Source organism: Xiphias gladius, chromosome 23, assembly GCF_016859285.1.
Source record: "Xiphias gladius isolate SHS-SW01 ecotype Sanya breed wild chromosome 23, ASM1685928v1, whole genome shotgun sequence".
Classification (NCBI taxonomy): Eukaryota; Metazoa; Chordata; class Actinopteri; order Istiophoriformes; family Xiphiidae; genus Xiphias; species Xiphias gladius.
Window position 1 is genome coordinate 19,126,001 of NC_053422.1, and position 14,850 is coordinate 19,140,850.

The 14,850-nt window shown below is 40.8% G+C and overlaps 2 protein-coding genes across 3 annotated transcripts in view; one reads left to right on the forward strand and one right to left on the reverse strand.

Moving 5' to 3' along the window:
• mxd3 (MAX dimerization protein 3) overlaps positions 1-2,475 on the reverse strand; it is a 3,261-nt gene extending 786 nt beyond the window's left edge. The window contains exons 1-5 of the mRNA XM_040120104.1: positions 2,071-2,475; positions 1,242-1,341; positions 1,039-1,068; positions 793-907; positions 366-531 (exon numbers count right to left, since the gene is read on the reverse strand). Coding sequence (XP_039976038.1) covers positions 366-531; positions 793-907; positions 1,039-1,068; positions 1,242-1,341; positions 2,071-2,140 — 481 coding nt within the window. The 5' untranslated portion in view covers positions 2,141-2,475. The remainder of the gene's footprint in view (positions 1-365; positions 532-792; positions 908-1,038; positions 1,069-1,241; positions 1,342-2,070) is intronic.
• Positions 2,476-3,178: 703 nt separating this feature from the next.
• Positions 3,179-14,814, forward strand: fam193b (family with sequence similarity 193 member B). Of its 2 annotated transcripts, none has more exons than XM_040119765.1 (10): positions 3,179-3,520; positions 5,044-5,322; positions 5,994-6,108; positions 8,681-8,899; positions 9,528-9,948; positions 10,082-10,265; positions 10,404-10,637; positions 11,650-12,709; positions 12,806-12,881; positions 13,043-14,814. In XM_040119765.1, the coding sequence occupies exons 1-10, from the start codon at positions 3,362-3,364 to the stop codon at positions 13,137-13,139; spliced, it is 2,844 nt and encodes a 947-aa protein (XP_039975699.1). In that variant the 5' UTR covers positions 3,179-3,361; the 3' UTR covers positions 13,140-14,814. The 2 variants fall into 2 exon arrangements, with proteins under 2 accessions (XP_039975699.1, XP_039975698.1); XM_040119764.1 differs by having other exon boundaries at positions 5,994-6,180; positions 13,043-14,813.
• The last annotated feature ends 36 nt before the right edge of the window (positions 14,815-14,850 follow it).

Below are 14,850 nucleotides of genomic sequence, written 5' to 3' on the forward strand. Positions count from 1 at the left end.
TATAACACATCAAGATACACCTATCATGAAATGCTAAATGATAATTTTGAATTGTAGCTCAGCCTCAGCCAGCCCAATGGAAAAAAATCCAATACTGCATTGATTGTGCATAACAATTTACGAAAATGTGTCATGACCACAAATTTTTAGGAGACACATAATGTTTTTTTAAATGTAGCGGCTGTTTTTTTTTGTTGTTGTTGTTTTTTACAAATAGGAATACAGTACAGTAAATATGAAACTACTGCCAGCTGCCAGTTGACTCAGCTTAATGAAAAGACTCGAAACAGGAAACTGCAAGCCTGTGTCTGTCTGAAAGTAACAAAATATGCCTACCAGCGCATCCATATATTTGAGAGACCTACCTCTGTCGGAGTCCGACCTCTCGGAGGACATGGTCGACCCTTGACTATTGTTCCTCATCCTCTCTGTGCCTCTCTGCAGCTGCTCGAGCCGAACCCGCAGCTCTCTCTGCTCCCAGCGCAGGCGGCCCTTCAGCTGCTCTGCACGCTCGTCCTGCTCCTGCAGCTTCTGAAATGCGGAGGGCGAGAATGAGTGAGCTGCAGGCCAAACCTCAGAAACACAGCAAAGTTGGCATAAGCATCTGGAGACCACCGAGCGCGGTCAGCAGGTACACAACAACAGGTCACTGAATCTGGTATAGCTTAGTAGTTGACATTAAAAGTAGAGTAGCACAGGGCAAACAACAATATGAGAGTTAATTTCCCTGTCCCAATGCTGTGCTCTCCACCAAAACTGCTTGTCAGCACAATGCAGGGGTGTTGTTTCTACCTTTATGTGAAGCTGGGCTCGTCTCAGCAAGTTGAGGGTGGTGTTCCTCATCGAGTCAGATGAGAGGGGGACTTGTTTCTTGAGCTGCTCCAGGCAGTGCCTCAGCTGAGCTCTTCTACGAAAACACAACAAGCAGCAGCTGATGCGGGGAATCCATGCACGTGCAGCAGGGTGTTTAAGATTGTGATAAGACTGACCTTGACCCCCATGTGATGTTATTCACTGCTAGGACAAAACATTAATTACCTGTTTTTCTCCAGCTCATTGTGAACTGACCTGCCGATACAGGAAGAGACAGATTGTTTAAATGTGAAACACGTGACAGTAACTGCTGCTTAGCAATGACACTTAGTGAGGGATTTATGTTTGAAAGGGCGCTCTATCAGAATTGAAAGTGGAACTGTACAACCACACCCTCTTGTCAGTTGTTTGTTATGCAATGCATTTACCTGTTGCCACCAGCAGATATCCTCTTGCTCTTCTGTTTGCTCCTCTCATCAGAGTGACCTGGACTGAGGGGCAGGACTGAAGCATATCCATGTTCGGCCTCTGTACAGGAAAAAACAAAACAAAATAATAATAACAATAATTATGGAAAAAAAAAAAAAAAAAAAATCACAAATGTGTTAGAAAATAGTCAGAGAAGAAGTCTCTGTGCAGCCTCCAAATTCAATGGCAAAACCATGTTAAATATAAAGATTTCCCATAATTAACATTAGTGAACCCCGGTGCAACGAATTTAACATTTGTTACCATCATCAACATCAGGGTTGAAGTGAAATGAGGACAAAGGCCCCCCGCTGCTGTCATTAGCATCATCTGCTGGACGGTTTGTTTTTGGTTTTGGCGCCATCATACATCACTTACTCGCTATTATAAAAACGGTTTTAAAGCTTCGCCGACTGAGACAGCTAATAACACTGTCTACAGAGCGTAAACAGTGAGTGAAACTCGTAATATCGCTTTTTCCCCCCTGCCTCTCATTCATTCACCGTAATAAGGGCTCGGCGCTGCTCGGATTCATTTTCAAATTGGACTAGATTGGCGCCTTTGAGTAGAATAAAGCGACCGATATGTAGGTCACTGAGTCAAATGGGGAAGATCGCCCAACACAACCTTCTAGCAAGGATCTCGATGAAACCTTGGACAACGGCTATGTATCATGCCTCTGTGTTGTATTTTGCACGCATAGTTTCTGTCGCTTCATTGTGCATTTTGTTGTTTTTACAACAAGCAACTTCCTCCCCTGTAGACTGACAGTTGTCATAAATCGCATACCTCGCTCTCTCCTCTCCAGAAACTCGGCAGCCCGAAGAAGCACCTGGATGTTGCAAACGTTTCCTTCCATTTTCCTTTTTGGATAAAATAAAGCAAACGCGGGCAAACAATCTACTGTGGCTCAAGCGTCAGTATCCCAGAGGAGATGAAGCTGTGTCTGTGCTATTTCCTCAATCGACAGAGACTCAACACTGACGCTGCCTTCAGGTGCCCCACGTAAGATCGGACATTTGAAAGTACAGTCAAGATACAGTCGATCCGGCGGGCGCCAGGTTTTCCGAGTACAATGTCAATACTGGCCACCTAAAGTATTGGCGGAGTACTATTATGGATCATATATTTCAACAACTGTTGTTAGAAAAAGTGTGACAATTACCACTACGGTTTAGACAACTCGGGTGCATATTTTAAGAGCCTACTCTTTGTGTAAAATGGCAAATATATAACAATGTTGAAGTATTAAATTAACCATTTTTACTTACCATGTTGTCATAAACACTATCGAAGTAAATATTAACATTAAGTTTTGATGACATTTCCGAAAGCATTTGAATGCATCGCGAGAGGCAGTGTAACGTCATTGTCAAGCCCCCATCCCCTCCCCTCCCACGGCGCCTTTATTTTTAAACATTTGTTATATTGGTCAACAACGAAATTGACTCGATCGCATGCATATTTGCCTCTATGAAATCAAAAAATAAAACCACACAGTATAATAGCTAGGTGTCTAGGAGCTAGTCTTACAAAGTCGCATTGTTGTGTGTTATTGTTATACTTAAATATGTTTTATCTTACTCTGCCCCTCTACAGATGTCTGAAAAAAACGTACATTTTCACCTCAACTCCAGCCTACATCCATCTAATTTTCTTTGTATAAAATAATTTTTTAGATAATAAAATACAGAAAGCATTATTACATACGTTTTCGTCTATTTTAAATGATATGCTTAATAAATATGCTCATATGCTGAAGCAATCGTTTGAAAAGCCAGGAGCTTTTCAAACAGCAGAAAGTGGGGAGGAGAGCTTGCCCTTACTAAATATGGCGGCGTCTGGCTTCACTTCCCGTGTAAGGTTCCATTTGTATTCTCCTTATGGGACTGAAGCCTCTTTGCCATCAATATCTTTAACCTATGAACTCCTTAGTGTGCCAGTTCTCCGCCATATTGACTGTTGTCTTGACTGGAGGAGATAGAGAACATTTTGAGGTCCGAGAAGAAACGAAAGTGTGCTCCTAAAATCATCGAAACTGGTGCAAACTTGGCCAAAGCGTATTATAAACGCTGTCGTAATGGCAAGGAAGAAAAGCAAGCAGCAAGGGGTCGCCCAGAAGGAGCTTGCGCCTGGACAGCAGACCGTACCGAAGAGCCCAGTATCTCCCAGCGATGCAGCTGGCGGTGGCGGTGGAGATGCTGGGCTGGATAGGCTGGCCACTACCAGGGCGAACCAGGTAGCTAGCAGCAAGCCAATCGCTGCTTTTTAAAATAGGCTAGCTAGCCTCTGTGCTATGCACCTCTCTGCTAATCCAAGCATCCTCCATTGTGCTTTTATTTTATGCAGCTAGATCCTGCAGAGGTGAAGTTATATACACCCGCTGCTGATGGAAAGCTATTTTACTCTTAACGTGGTAGTCTTTGATGTAGAGCTGTACGTCGTTTGATATGTAATTAAATAAATAATACGCTCAACTTAGCGAGCAGAATCGTCCCCATCAGGCGGCTTTGAGGCAGTGTGGCTAGCGTTGCAGCCCGTCTCCTGTGCTGGACAGGTGACATTGTGCCTGGGACAGATCGTCCCATTGCCAGCGTTTACAACTCTTCATCCGCCCAGCTAGCGTTAGCCAGGAGGCTAGCCGGGCTATCATCTTCAGCTAGCGTGCTGCAAACGTGCTTGCTGCCGAGCTACACTTGAACTTATCCACAGGAACCACTCAAGAAGCAGTGGCTAACCAGCTACTAGCTAATCAAGTAGTCAGCTAAAAGGCATAGCGGGTTCATAATTAGGGTAGCTCAATCTCAGACCTGTTTTGAGTTGTTTATTCGACTCTGTCATACTATTGACCTTTTTTTCCTTTTTTTTTTTTTTGTTTTTTGGTTGCACCCCAGTCTACTATCGGAGTATGACAGGAGCTATTGACAAAAGTTTCAATGCATGGCATGCAGTTATCATCAGCTAATGATGGTTATCGCTGGCTAAATTGGAGTTAGTAACATTAGCTGTCTAAATTGAGAGTGACCACTAACTTCAAAAAGAGAAGGTAGCATGCTGCAGGGTAGACCACAGCCAACCTTACACCTGACCGCTGAGCCTCACACCACAACTTACAACCTGACTGATTCCTGCTGGGACCCAGTATTGCATTTATACCACATGTGTAAGATGCCCATCTAGACACGTATCATAACAAGAAATAAAATATCTAATTTTTAGGCAGAAATATGTTATAATTAATTTTGAATAACCTAGTTCTTTTTTTAAATGCAAAATGTATCTATTTTATAAAAATATATCTATATTGTAAAATGTTATGATACTCAGAAAATACTGGGAAACATCTATCGATCTTTGCCAGCTTATTTGGCACATTAAGGTAAAACTTATATCATCTAACCGCCCAGCAATAGATCCCACCTTCCAAGGCTATGTTATACAGAACTGACTCAATCTTTTAAATTGCAGGATATTTTGCATCACTGTTGTATTAAACTGCTTTTGTTTTAGCTAGTGTATCTAATAAACTGGCAACTGACTGTCTGTGCACACACATGATTATTACATACATTAAACGCACCTGTTTGATTCCCTACTATATTCAGTTGGCATTGTCAAGTATTGTAGAAATTTGAGAGTCATCTGACCTAGCAGATCCTATTTTTTTCCTACTGTTAATTAGCCAACAAAATTATGTGTCACAGATCAGTTTCACTGGTAATCAGAATACTTGACCTCTTTATCCTCTTTTTCTCTACCTAGCCTATGCACACCTGCTGCCTCCTGTGCCATCGTGAATTTAAGGACTGGGGAGCAAGCTCCATGAATGGACTCCCCGGGGGCCACGGGACCAAGCTGGCTGATGCTGTGCCTGCACTCTCCCAGGCCTTATTGCGGGAGGCGCCAGGGCGCAAGCTTGCTGATGCGGTGCCCTCGCTGTCTCAGTCCCTGCTGGGAGAGGTGCCTCTGTGGATTTGTCAGAGCTGCTGCAAGAGTGTGGAAGAGGAGGAGAGGCGGAGCACCCAGGAGCAGCCGACACAGGTAAATAAAAGGGGACAGATTTGTGTCGCATGTCTGGATCCTTTTCGTGATTTCTTTTTACTACTTGTTAGTTAATCTTTGTTTGTTTCTGTCAACTGACATAATCTCATCTTTATTCATCATACAGAGCATTGCCTTTGCATGTGCTTACTCACTGAATAAATCGGGCAGTCTTCAACATGTAGTCTACTTGTTGTCTTTGAAGAAGTAACTTATTTTGTATTTGTGTATCTGTGGCATATGTAAGGCAGCAACAGTTATTACCTTTCCTTTCTGTTTTTACAAAAATACATAAATGCAAATGTTGGAGATTTACTGTATCATCACTAACTGCAAGTAACCACTCTGTCCAAGATGTTTTGCTGATATCTGGCTGAAACTTGGAAATGTTAAAAATAGCAACAAAAAAATTACGCAACAGAGGGAAGGATTGCTGAGCCGTCCCCTGTAGTGTTTTTTTTTTTAACATTATGCTAATGTTTGTGTTTCACTAAATATAGATTAATGCGCCTCTAAGATGTTTTCCATTGTTGTGTTACACTCCATTATTGTGTTAACAAGATTAGAAGCTGCTGTTGAGCACTATTAGTGCTAAAATGTAAGCCTATGAAGACAGCCAGATGATTAACTAATTGCGGGTTGGTGGTTTTTTTTTTTTTTCCCCCCTTCAGGTACCATTGTCACACTCTTCCTCCTGTAAGTCCCAGAGCTGTGGGAACGGTTACCCGGAGCAAAGTACTGTGGACTGGGACCCGAGTTCCTTCCTGTCAGCCCACAAACTGTCAGGTCTCTGGAACTCTGCCCACACCAATGGAGGGGAACACTGCAACCATAACACTTCTTCACACTCACAACAAGGTCTGTCATCTCAGGGTAAAAGACGGCTTCAGAAAACATCTAATGACAGTGACAGTAATCGCTGAAAGCAACATAAACCGAAATTTCAGGCTGTGTTGTAAGTTTGATTTTTGGGAAATGGACATAAATTTGGTTGGAATCAGAGCTCTGCGACTGGTTTGTTAGCATACTTACTTAGCAATAAATGTGTGATACATTTTCGGCCTCTTTGTTCAGGGTTTTAGTCCACTACATCTTTGAAAAACAAAGTGGCATCTCGTGAAAACTTATAATACTCTACTTTCAGAGGCGCTTAGAGCTCAGCATTGTGAAAGGTGGAATAATGCTTCAATCTTGTTGTTGGATTGTGGTGATAAAGATAACAGAATTTCAAATGTAGATGATTTAACTATCTAATCAGAGAATATAGGTAGGGTCACTATTTATAAAATATCCTGACCTATTCTATGGACTTGCCCACTTATTAAATGCCATTATGCTAATCAATTACACCAAAATCTTCAGAGCCACGGAAACTACAGAACTAAGCATTTATTCATTTATTACATGCCTGGACTTGCAGCTTTCCAGTATAATGAAGACTCAAAAACTGACCCTCAAAAACACATTTTTCATAGGGGTTGTGAAATTTAATCATCTTTCACATACATTGTGAATTTTTCCTGAAATATTAAGCATCCATGCAGAAACCTCCTTAAATGGAGTTATGTGTTTTTATGATGATCCCTTTACACACATAACTGCACAGTGCAAAGGAGTAACTACAGGTTTAAAGATGAAGAGCAAAAGCAACGTTGGGCAAACAGGCTAATACTGGGGAATGTGAACAATACACAACAATAACCATTGCACCATGTAAAATGTAACTCTAATGCACAGAGGATAATGTACCTAGAGGACAATATAGAAGATTTTAAAACCAACTCCCCATTGCTCTTTCTAATTTAAAAGCTGCAGTGTGGACACATGTTAAATGTTAAGAAGTGAAGAGGGAATTGAATGACAGTTATGCAGTATACAAACTAACACAGAAAATCAAATTACACATTACCAGTGTCAAAGCTTCTTTATACTTTTGAGGATAAAGGATAAAACATCACTGTCTGTTGCATTTTTTATCACAAATGATCTGCACCTGTCAGTTCACCATAGAAAGCCTGGCTTTTGCTCAAGTTTGTGCATATTTAAGCCGAGCTACAATATACTCTCATGGTCACATTTTGCTAAAACAGCAATACCCATGCTGCTTTACAGTTTAGAAATGAAAATGAGAGCAAATTACTGACTTTTTCATGATGGATATTACCTCAGCCCAATTTTCTCAGCACATGGAAAGTCCTTACAGTTAACAGATGAAAATAAAATTTGATAAAGTCTGTTTTTTAAAATAATTTATGACTCCGTCCTTTGACTCTTCAGTGGTTTCACAGGTCTGTGTTGCAAAATACCTCAGGTGCACTACCTAGCTACAAAATGTGTCTAGGCATAACAGAGAGAATACCTGAAACGAGCATCATAAGCGGAGAATTGAATATGGAAATGAGATGTTTGTCTGGGAGCTATGATCTTTGCTTTTATCTGTTTTCTTCCGGTTTTTTGGATCTCATCAAACCTACTTTAGGTCTTCTACTTTAGCAACCACTCAGATGGGCCATTTTATTGCATATGAACAAGGCTAAGTGAAAGTACTCATAAGTGATGGCATGTGTGCTCAGTGAATGCACCTGTGCACATGTATAATTAACTTTAATCAATTTAGAAAATTTGTTATGGTGCTGACTGAAACAATGGATGTGTAGCTGATGTGTAGAATTATGCTTATGAAAATGAAATGTTTTTCAACCAGAAGTTATATCAAACAAATCTTTGTCTTAAATTGGATGTGAACTGAACTACTTCATGAACTTCATTACATACCATAGAAAATGTAAAATGGACATTACAGTAACCTGTATCAGCTTCTGTTGGCCATTATAGGTGATCATTATGTTAAATTATTCAAGTATTGTAGCACCGCACTCTTATTTCAGGGCCCCGTAAGGGTTAAAATTTCTTGCAATGCAGGCTTCTTTCTCATAACAGAGAGAAATTATCACCACTGGACAGTTAAACATAGCTAAACATGCCTCCAAAGACCAGGGAATTACATTTACAAAACAAACTACAGTCCAAAAAGTGAGCTTGAGTTACCAAAACCTCTGCACCTGGAAGTTGTTGAGTCATGGGAATTGATCGAAGTGGTAAAACCCCCCCAGACATGGGGATTTAATGGCTTGTAAACATACTGCGCCTCAAGATTTTGACACATTTTATAACACCAAACATTAACAAGTGAAGTGGCTATTACTATGTCCATAACCAAGCTTTAGTGTCAGCAAAGTTTGTGAAAATTATGGTTTTAATCAAAAGCAGTTTTTCCCTTTATTGTGACCATACTCATATTACCTTAATTTAATCATCAGTGCCCTTATAGATTAATTGACTTTTTCTCCATCTCCAGGTGTAACACCAGGATCAGCCTGTCATGAGAAAAGAGGACTTCATGAGGCGCCTGGGAAATCTGCTAAAACGTCAGGGACCAAAGTCTGTCCCTACAGTCACCCGTCATCCCAGAATTCCAGTGGAACTTCTGCTGGGAACCCCCTGTCTACCTCAGCAGACCTTTGTAAAACCACTCCCAAGCACTTCAAGACCATGTGCCGTCGACCAACGCCACCAGGTAATTTTTGCTTTTGCTCTTAGGGTTCAATAGCATTTTATAAAATCAGACCATTAATAGAATTTGCTCGGCAATAGTTTAAAATGTAAGTTTAAAATAAATTATTGAATCTGCAGTGCTTAAGGTTTTGGGATATAATACATAATAAGGAGCACAAGATATAATATTTCGAATTAATTTTATATGACTTATTTCAGTGTAGTCAAGTGTAGTTGACTCAGTAATGTAAATTTTATTTTAATTTTATCATTTTTAATAAAAGTCCCATGACTGTAATGGAAAACATTGTTTAAACCAAAGGTATTATATTGCACAAATCTTTGTTTTTAGATAGAAGAACTTCCACAGTTATTCTTTTACTAAACAAAATTTGCAAGCCAGAGTTTGTATTTTACTTTGAACTCAACTTCAGGGTAAAGTCAGTTTATCTATAGAAAAGTGGACCAATTTAGTTTATATTTAAGACATTAGTGGTAATTGTCCTATTCATGTGGAGTAGTAGTTGTCTATATAGACTAATGCTGATGAAGCTGTGCGGAACAAAATACAAACTGATGCACTATGTGAAAAGATGATGCAGCATTTTCTAATGTATAAATCATTTTTATTAATGTTTTCCATCGCCCAGGTGAAGCCTTCCACCCCAGTGACCACCATCAACACACAGACTTGTCGGTACCCCCCAACAGTCCCACCGGCCTGTCATCCCAGCATTCCTCTCTCCTGCCCCCAAAGCCGAACTCTGGACAGCACGGCCACGTAACCTCCTCGTCTGGCACTGGTGTGGCAGCCCACGCAGCCCACGCTCCCTTCTCCCCGCTGGTACCAAATCTCCACGGCCCCGCAGCCAAACTAAATTCCCCCAGTCCAGATAGCCCAACATCTGTCCATAAGCCCAGCCCATGCAAAAACTCCCACATTCCTGCCGTGAACACACAACACAGCAAACTGGGCACGTCTCTCATAGGCTGTAACCATCCCTGTAATGGACACAGTCCGGGAACAGTGGCCACTTCCAATGTAGGTCATCTGACAGCTGGGGCCTGCAGGTTAGTACAGATATCTGAACATTTCTTTTTTGAGGATCAAAAATTGAGAAATTGGCTTTGTATCTGTGTTTTATCAGAATACAAATGCCTTCTGAGGGTTGATGTCATTATGTCACTTCTCTCATGGTTGTAGGGACCAGGCATGTAAGGGGCACAAAATGACTAATGGGACGTTGTGTCATCCTCCATCTGAGCTGGAGGAGGGGGAAGATGAAGACAGCAGCTCTGAGAGGAGCTCCTGCGCCTCCTCTTCCACTAACCAGAAGGACGGGAAGTACTGCGATTGCTGCTACTGCGAGTTCTTTGGACACAATGCGGTACTTTGAAACTTTCTGTTGTCACCTCTTATGAAGTAGTAATTAAGAGTTCCCTTTGCCATTGCATACCTGTTAAATATTTATAAAAGCTGACATTATGATAAGATATCAATATTGTAATATAATATCTGGTCACAGCCTCCAGCTGCACCAACTAGCCGAAACTATGCTGAGATCCGAGAGAAACTCCGCTCACGCCTGACCCGACGTAAAGAGGAGCTGCCTCAGCGTCAAGATTCAGAACTGACAGTGGCTGGTGCCATTGACAACCGAGATGTGGACGAGCTTCTAGACTTCATAAACAGTTCTGAGCCCAAACCTGTTAACAGTGCCAAGGCTGCCAAAAGGGCTCGTCACAAACAAAAGAAAAAGGTATGATAACTTAAGAAACAAGTTTGGTATTTTTGGTTTTTTAGTTTTGTTTTAGTTTTGTTTGTTTATTTCCCCCTCCCAAAATTGGGCGAAGACCCGCCCCTATCTCTCCTCTGATTGGCTCTGACCCTGGCATTTTCTCCTAACTCTAACCATCTCACCACTCCTTATGTGGTTTGTCTTGGTTCACCTCGGAATGGGAAAAAATATGTTGTTTAATGTTTTTTCCTGTTTCAAACCGAGTATTTGTCATATAATATATAGGGGTGGTAAGAGTAAAAACTTTGATACCAGTGCACTGCTGTGTAGTGTTTTGGTACCAAAACGGTACTTTTTTTGGATAAGGTACTTCGAGAAATATTAACATGTATTCTAAAAAACCCTTCTTTTCATTAAGCCAAAGACACCAACATTCTGTAATGGTTAATGTCTAAAAACAAAGATCTCTATAAGAACTTTGTGTAAATAGGCAAAAATTGGAAAAGTTTGGAGTTATAATCCCAAAGATTTCGGTCTTAGCAGCGGCGGGAAATATTTGGTTTGCACTGGCAGTAACTTAATACAGCTCTGATTCATCATTAAGAGAGTGAACAGTAAACAGTGAGGCTGATATCAATGATATAAAATTACAACAGGTACACTGGATTACATGCATGCATTGTCTCCTGATGTGATTACATAATTATAAATTCATTAAATCACTGTTGCTAAAAAATGCCTACCATGGTTAATATCAAAAAAGGAGTTGGATTTCATGAAAATCTAGAGGATTACAATTTTAAATTAGGAACTAATTTATCACAGAATAAGTAAAAAGATTAGGAATCTGACCAGACATTTGATGCCAGCTTTCTTTACTTTATGATTCTCAGCGCCATAGACAGATTTTGGTCAATACTAATAAAAGTACTGAGGTTTGATACATAGCCCTACTAATGTATTATCTCAATAACACACATTATGTGTGTGTGAGCTTGTCCATGCTCTCATGCCTGTAACATGTCTGTTTCAGGAAAAAGCTCAGCAGGGCAACATGGGTGCTGCAGGCAGTGACCCCCACTCCAACCCATCTGAGCCTGTCGACGAGCCCATCCCTGATGGTTCTGAAGCCAGCCGGTTGCTGGACTGGCCTCAGCTCGAGCTTGAACGCGTCAACAGTTTTCTCACCAGTCGGCTTGAAGAGATTAAGAACACCATCAAAGACTCAATCCGGGCCTCATTTAGCATGTACGACCTCAATCTGGATGTCAACGACTTCCCAAAGAAGGCAGCCACATTGGAGGGAAATCATTTACTGTCCCATCTCAATGGTTCCTCTGACCTGCAGCAGATAGATCTCGACCTTGCCCCGCTTTCACTGGGATCCTTTAAGAGCCACCTTGATCTGGTAAATGGATGGGAGGACACAACCACTGTCTCATCCCCTAATACCACAACCACAGCATCAGGCATCATTGCTGGGTCAAAGGACATTCAGCGGTTGCACACTACCCCCAGTCTCTCAAAGCTCATAAGGGTTCGCTCCCCAGAAAGATGCATTTCTACTGGATCTGACAATTTGCCACAGGTGCCAGCCCAAGCAACAGCTAAATCAAAGGAGGACACCCCTGATCCCAAGAACACAGCAGTTGGGAACAGTGGTGCAAAGTCAAAGAAGACTAAAAAACAGCAGCAAAGACAGGAGCAATCTGTGTCAGAGCAAAATTCCAGCAAACCAACCAAAGCTGCCTCGGGGAATGAAACACAGAAAACCAATGAGTCTAAAGAAATGGCTTCTAACGGCACAAAAGCTGGGAACAAACAGCTGCAGCACTCTGCAGACAGCCAGAGAAACGGGCCTAAGAAAGCGGAGGAGGGCAGATCGTCCAAACATGCAGTAAATGGAGCAAATGGTGGCCTCGCAAATGCACAAAGGGGGAAATGTGACACAGAGACACGGGGAGGTCGATCTGAGCAGGATACAGAAAGCAAAGCCCATCCCACCATTCCAGCAAATGGACAGCAACAGCAGCAATCCAAGGGGAAGAATAAGAAGAACAAGAACAAGGGTGAAAAATCCAGCAGTGCTATTGGTATGGGAGAATATCTAGGTTTATGTCACTGCATGATTATGATTGTATCTAATTTTTTAATTTATCTAATTTTTAATCATAATTTTCTTTCTTTAGACGATGTATTTCTTCCGAAAGACGTGGATCCCACCGAAATGGATGAGATTGATCGGGAAGTGGAATACTTCAAAAGGTAAGCAGAATACAACAGTTTATCAGAATGCTTTTTTTTTTTTTTTTTTAACTGAGATTAACTGTTATGTTGATGAACATTAAATGCATCAGTAAAATTGAGTATTATTTCTTCCCCTTCCTCTCCACCTCTTTTTGTTTGTCTGTCTTTGTTCCCTGTAGGTTTTGCCTCGATTCTGCAAAACAAACTCGCCAGAAGGTAGCAGTGAATTGGTCCAACTTCAGTCTCAAAAAGGTTCCTTCCAATGCAGCTCAATAACTTGGATGAGTGCCAGGAAAAAAAACTTTACACCACAAACTCTTTCAGTAGAGCCCTATTTGGCCTGAGGCCTTCTCTCGTTCCCTGTTTTCTTCTCTTCATTACTAAGCCAAGGGACCCTGGTTCAAAATCATACTCTCCATTCAGAAGACTGAAACATAACTTGTGGCTAATGAGCCATGGGTCATTCTCAAGGCCAACTCTACCCTTTGCTATTATTGCAATGTTCACTAAATGAGAGATGCAAAATGGAAAAAAGTCTGAATCCACTGCATCCATGTGCTTACGTATGTAGTATGTAAACAATTACCTTACATGAAATAAATGTTTTTATCACAAATCTGAGACATTTTAACGTTGTTAAACTTCTGATTTCCAGTCAGTTCAATTTGGTGCTCATCATCCATTACATTCTGCATCGCTAGTTTACCACCTGCTACACCAGTCTCTGTAGACACTATAGACCATTTGTCTTATACTGTACAGCTGAAAAAAAGGAGCACAAGACAACATTTTGACCTAATTTTAGGGAAAAACACTTCTCTTCTGCAGGGAGCAATAATGGCAACAATTGCATTGATTTTACTCGCCAGCAGACTCCAGTGCATCTGGTTATTGTCGACAGTTTTCATTTGGAATATTTTTCTCAAATTTTAATTGTTATGATCGAATTATTAAGGGATCAGTGATTAAAAAAATGAACTGACAAACACTCGATGACCTACCTGCTACACTGTTATCTTTTGTATGAAATCATAAAATTATGTTTAAAAAACAACATGAATGTTTGACAACTTTCAGTACACCAAAAACACTAATATAACCTTGTGGGAAATATCAAACCACTGTGTATAACACTTGGCTCACAGGATGCATTTTAAATAATATGAATCCAATTAGGTAACCATGCACGTAGAACAGTAAAATCTAAATACTGTCCCCTAGTCCTGTATTGGGCAAGCTCAATGCGTCTGTTGCTTCAATATCAAGCCTCCCTTGGTGTTAATCTTGAACAATTATCTCTTTTATAGTGATATCCAGTATACACTCTGCCATCTGTAGAAAAAAAGTCCTTTACCTTGGTTTTCTCACTCTTAAACTGTCATTTTAACCCCTATATCCCAGCAGTGACAGGTACACCAGTGTGCAATGTTCATTTTAATGTTGGATCCATCACACCTTGTTTGACACAGTTAATTTTGGTGCTTGTACATACTGAGTGATTATTTTGGGCCCTTTTGAGCCCTTGTCATGCGTTTCTGGAGGTTGTGTGTGAGAGATATATTTTCAACCCTACTACTCCTTTTTTTTTCTTTTTTTTTTCTTTCTTTCTTCTTTCTCTCTCTCCCCCCTGTACTGTGACCGTGGTGGCACCCTCCACCTCAGCTAGCCTATCTGAAGTCCAAGTCTTGACACCTTTGGGACAAGGGCCTCGGGATTTACAACAGTAACCATGTTTTAGCTGATGGCTTTCATTGAGATGGATGATTTCTTTCCAGAATCTGTGCTGAGATTTTGTTTTCGTACATCTCTGATGCTTTTCAGGTTATATTCAATTAGAGAAGATTATCTTAATGTTTCGAATGTAGATTTATACTATACCAATAATAGCCAAGTGTATGTTGGCTTGTTTCTTTTTTTTTTAAATTCACTTTTGATACTGTGAAAAATCTTTCGTTCAGAAAGATTAAAAACAATACAGTTTTGACAA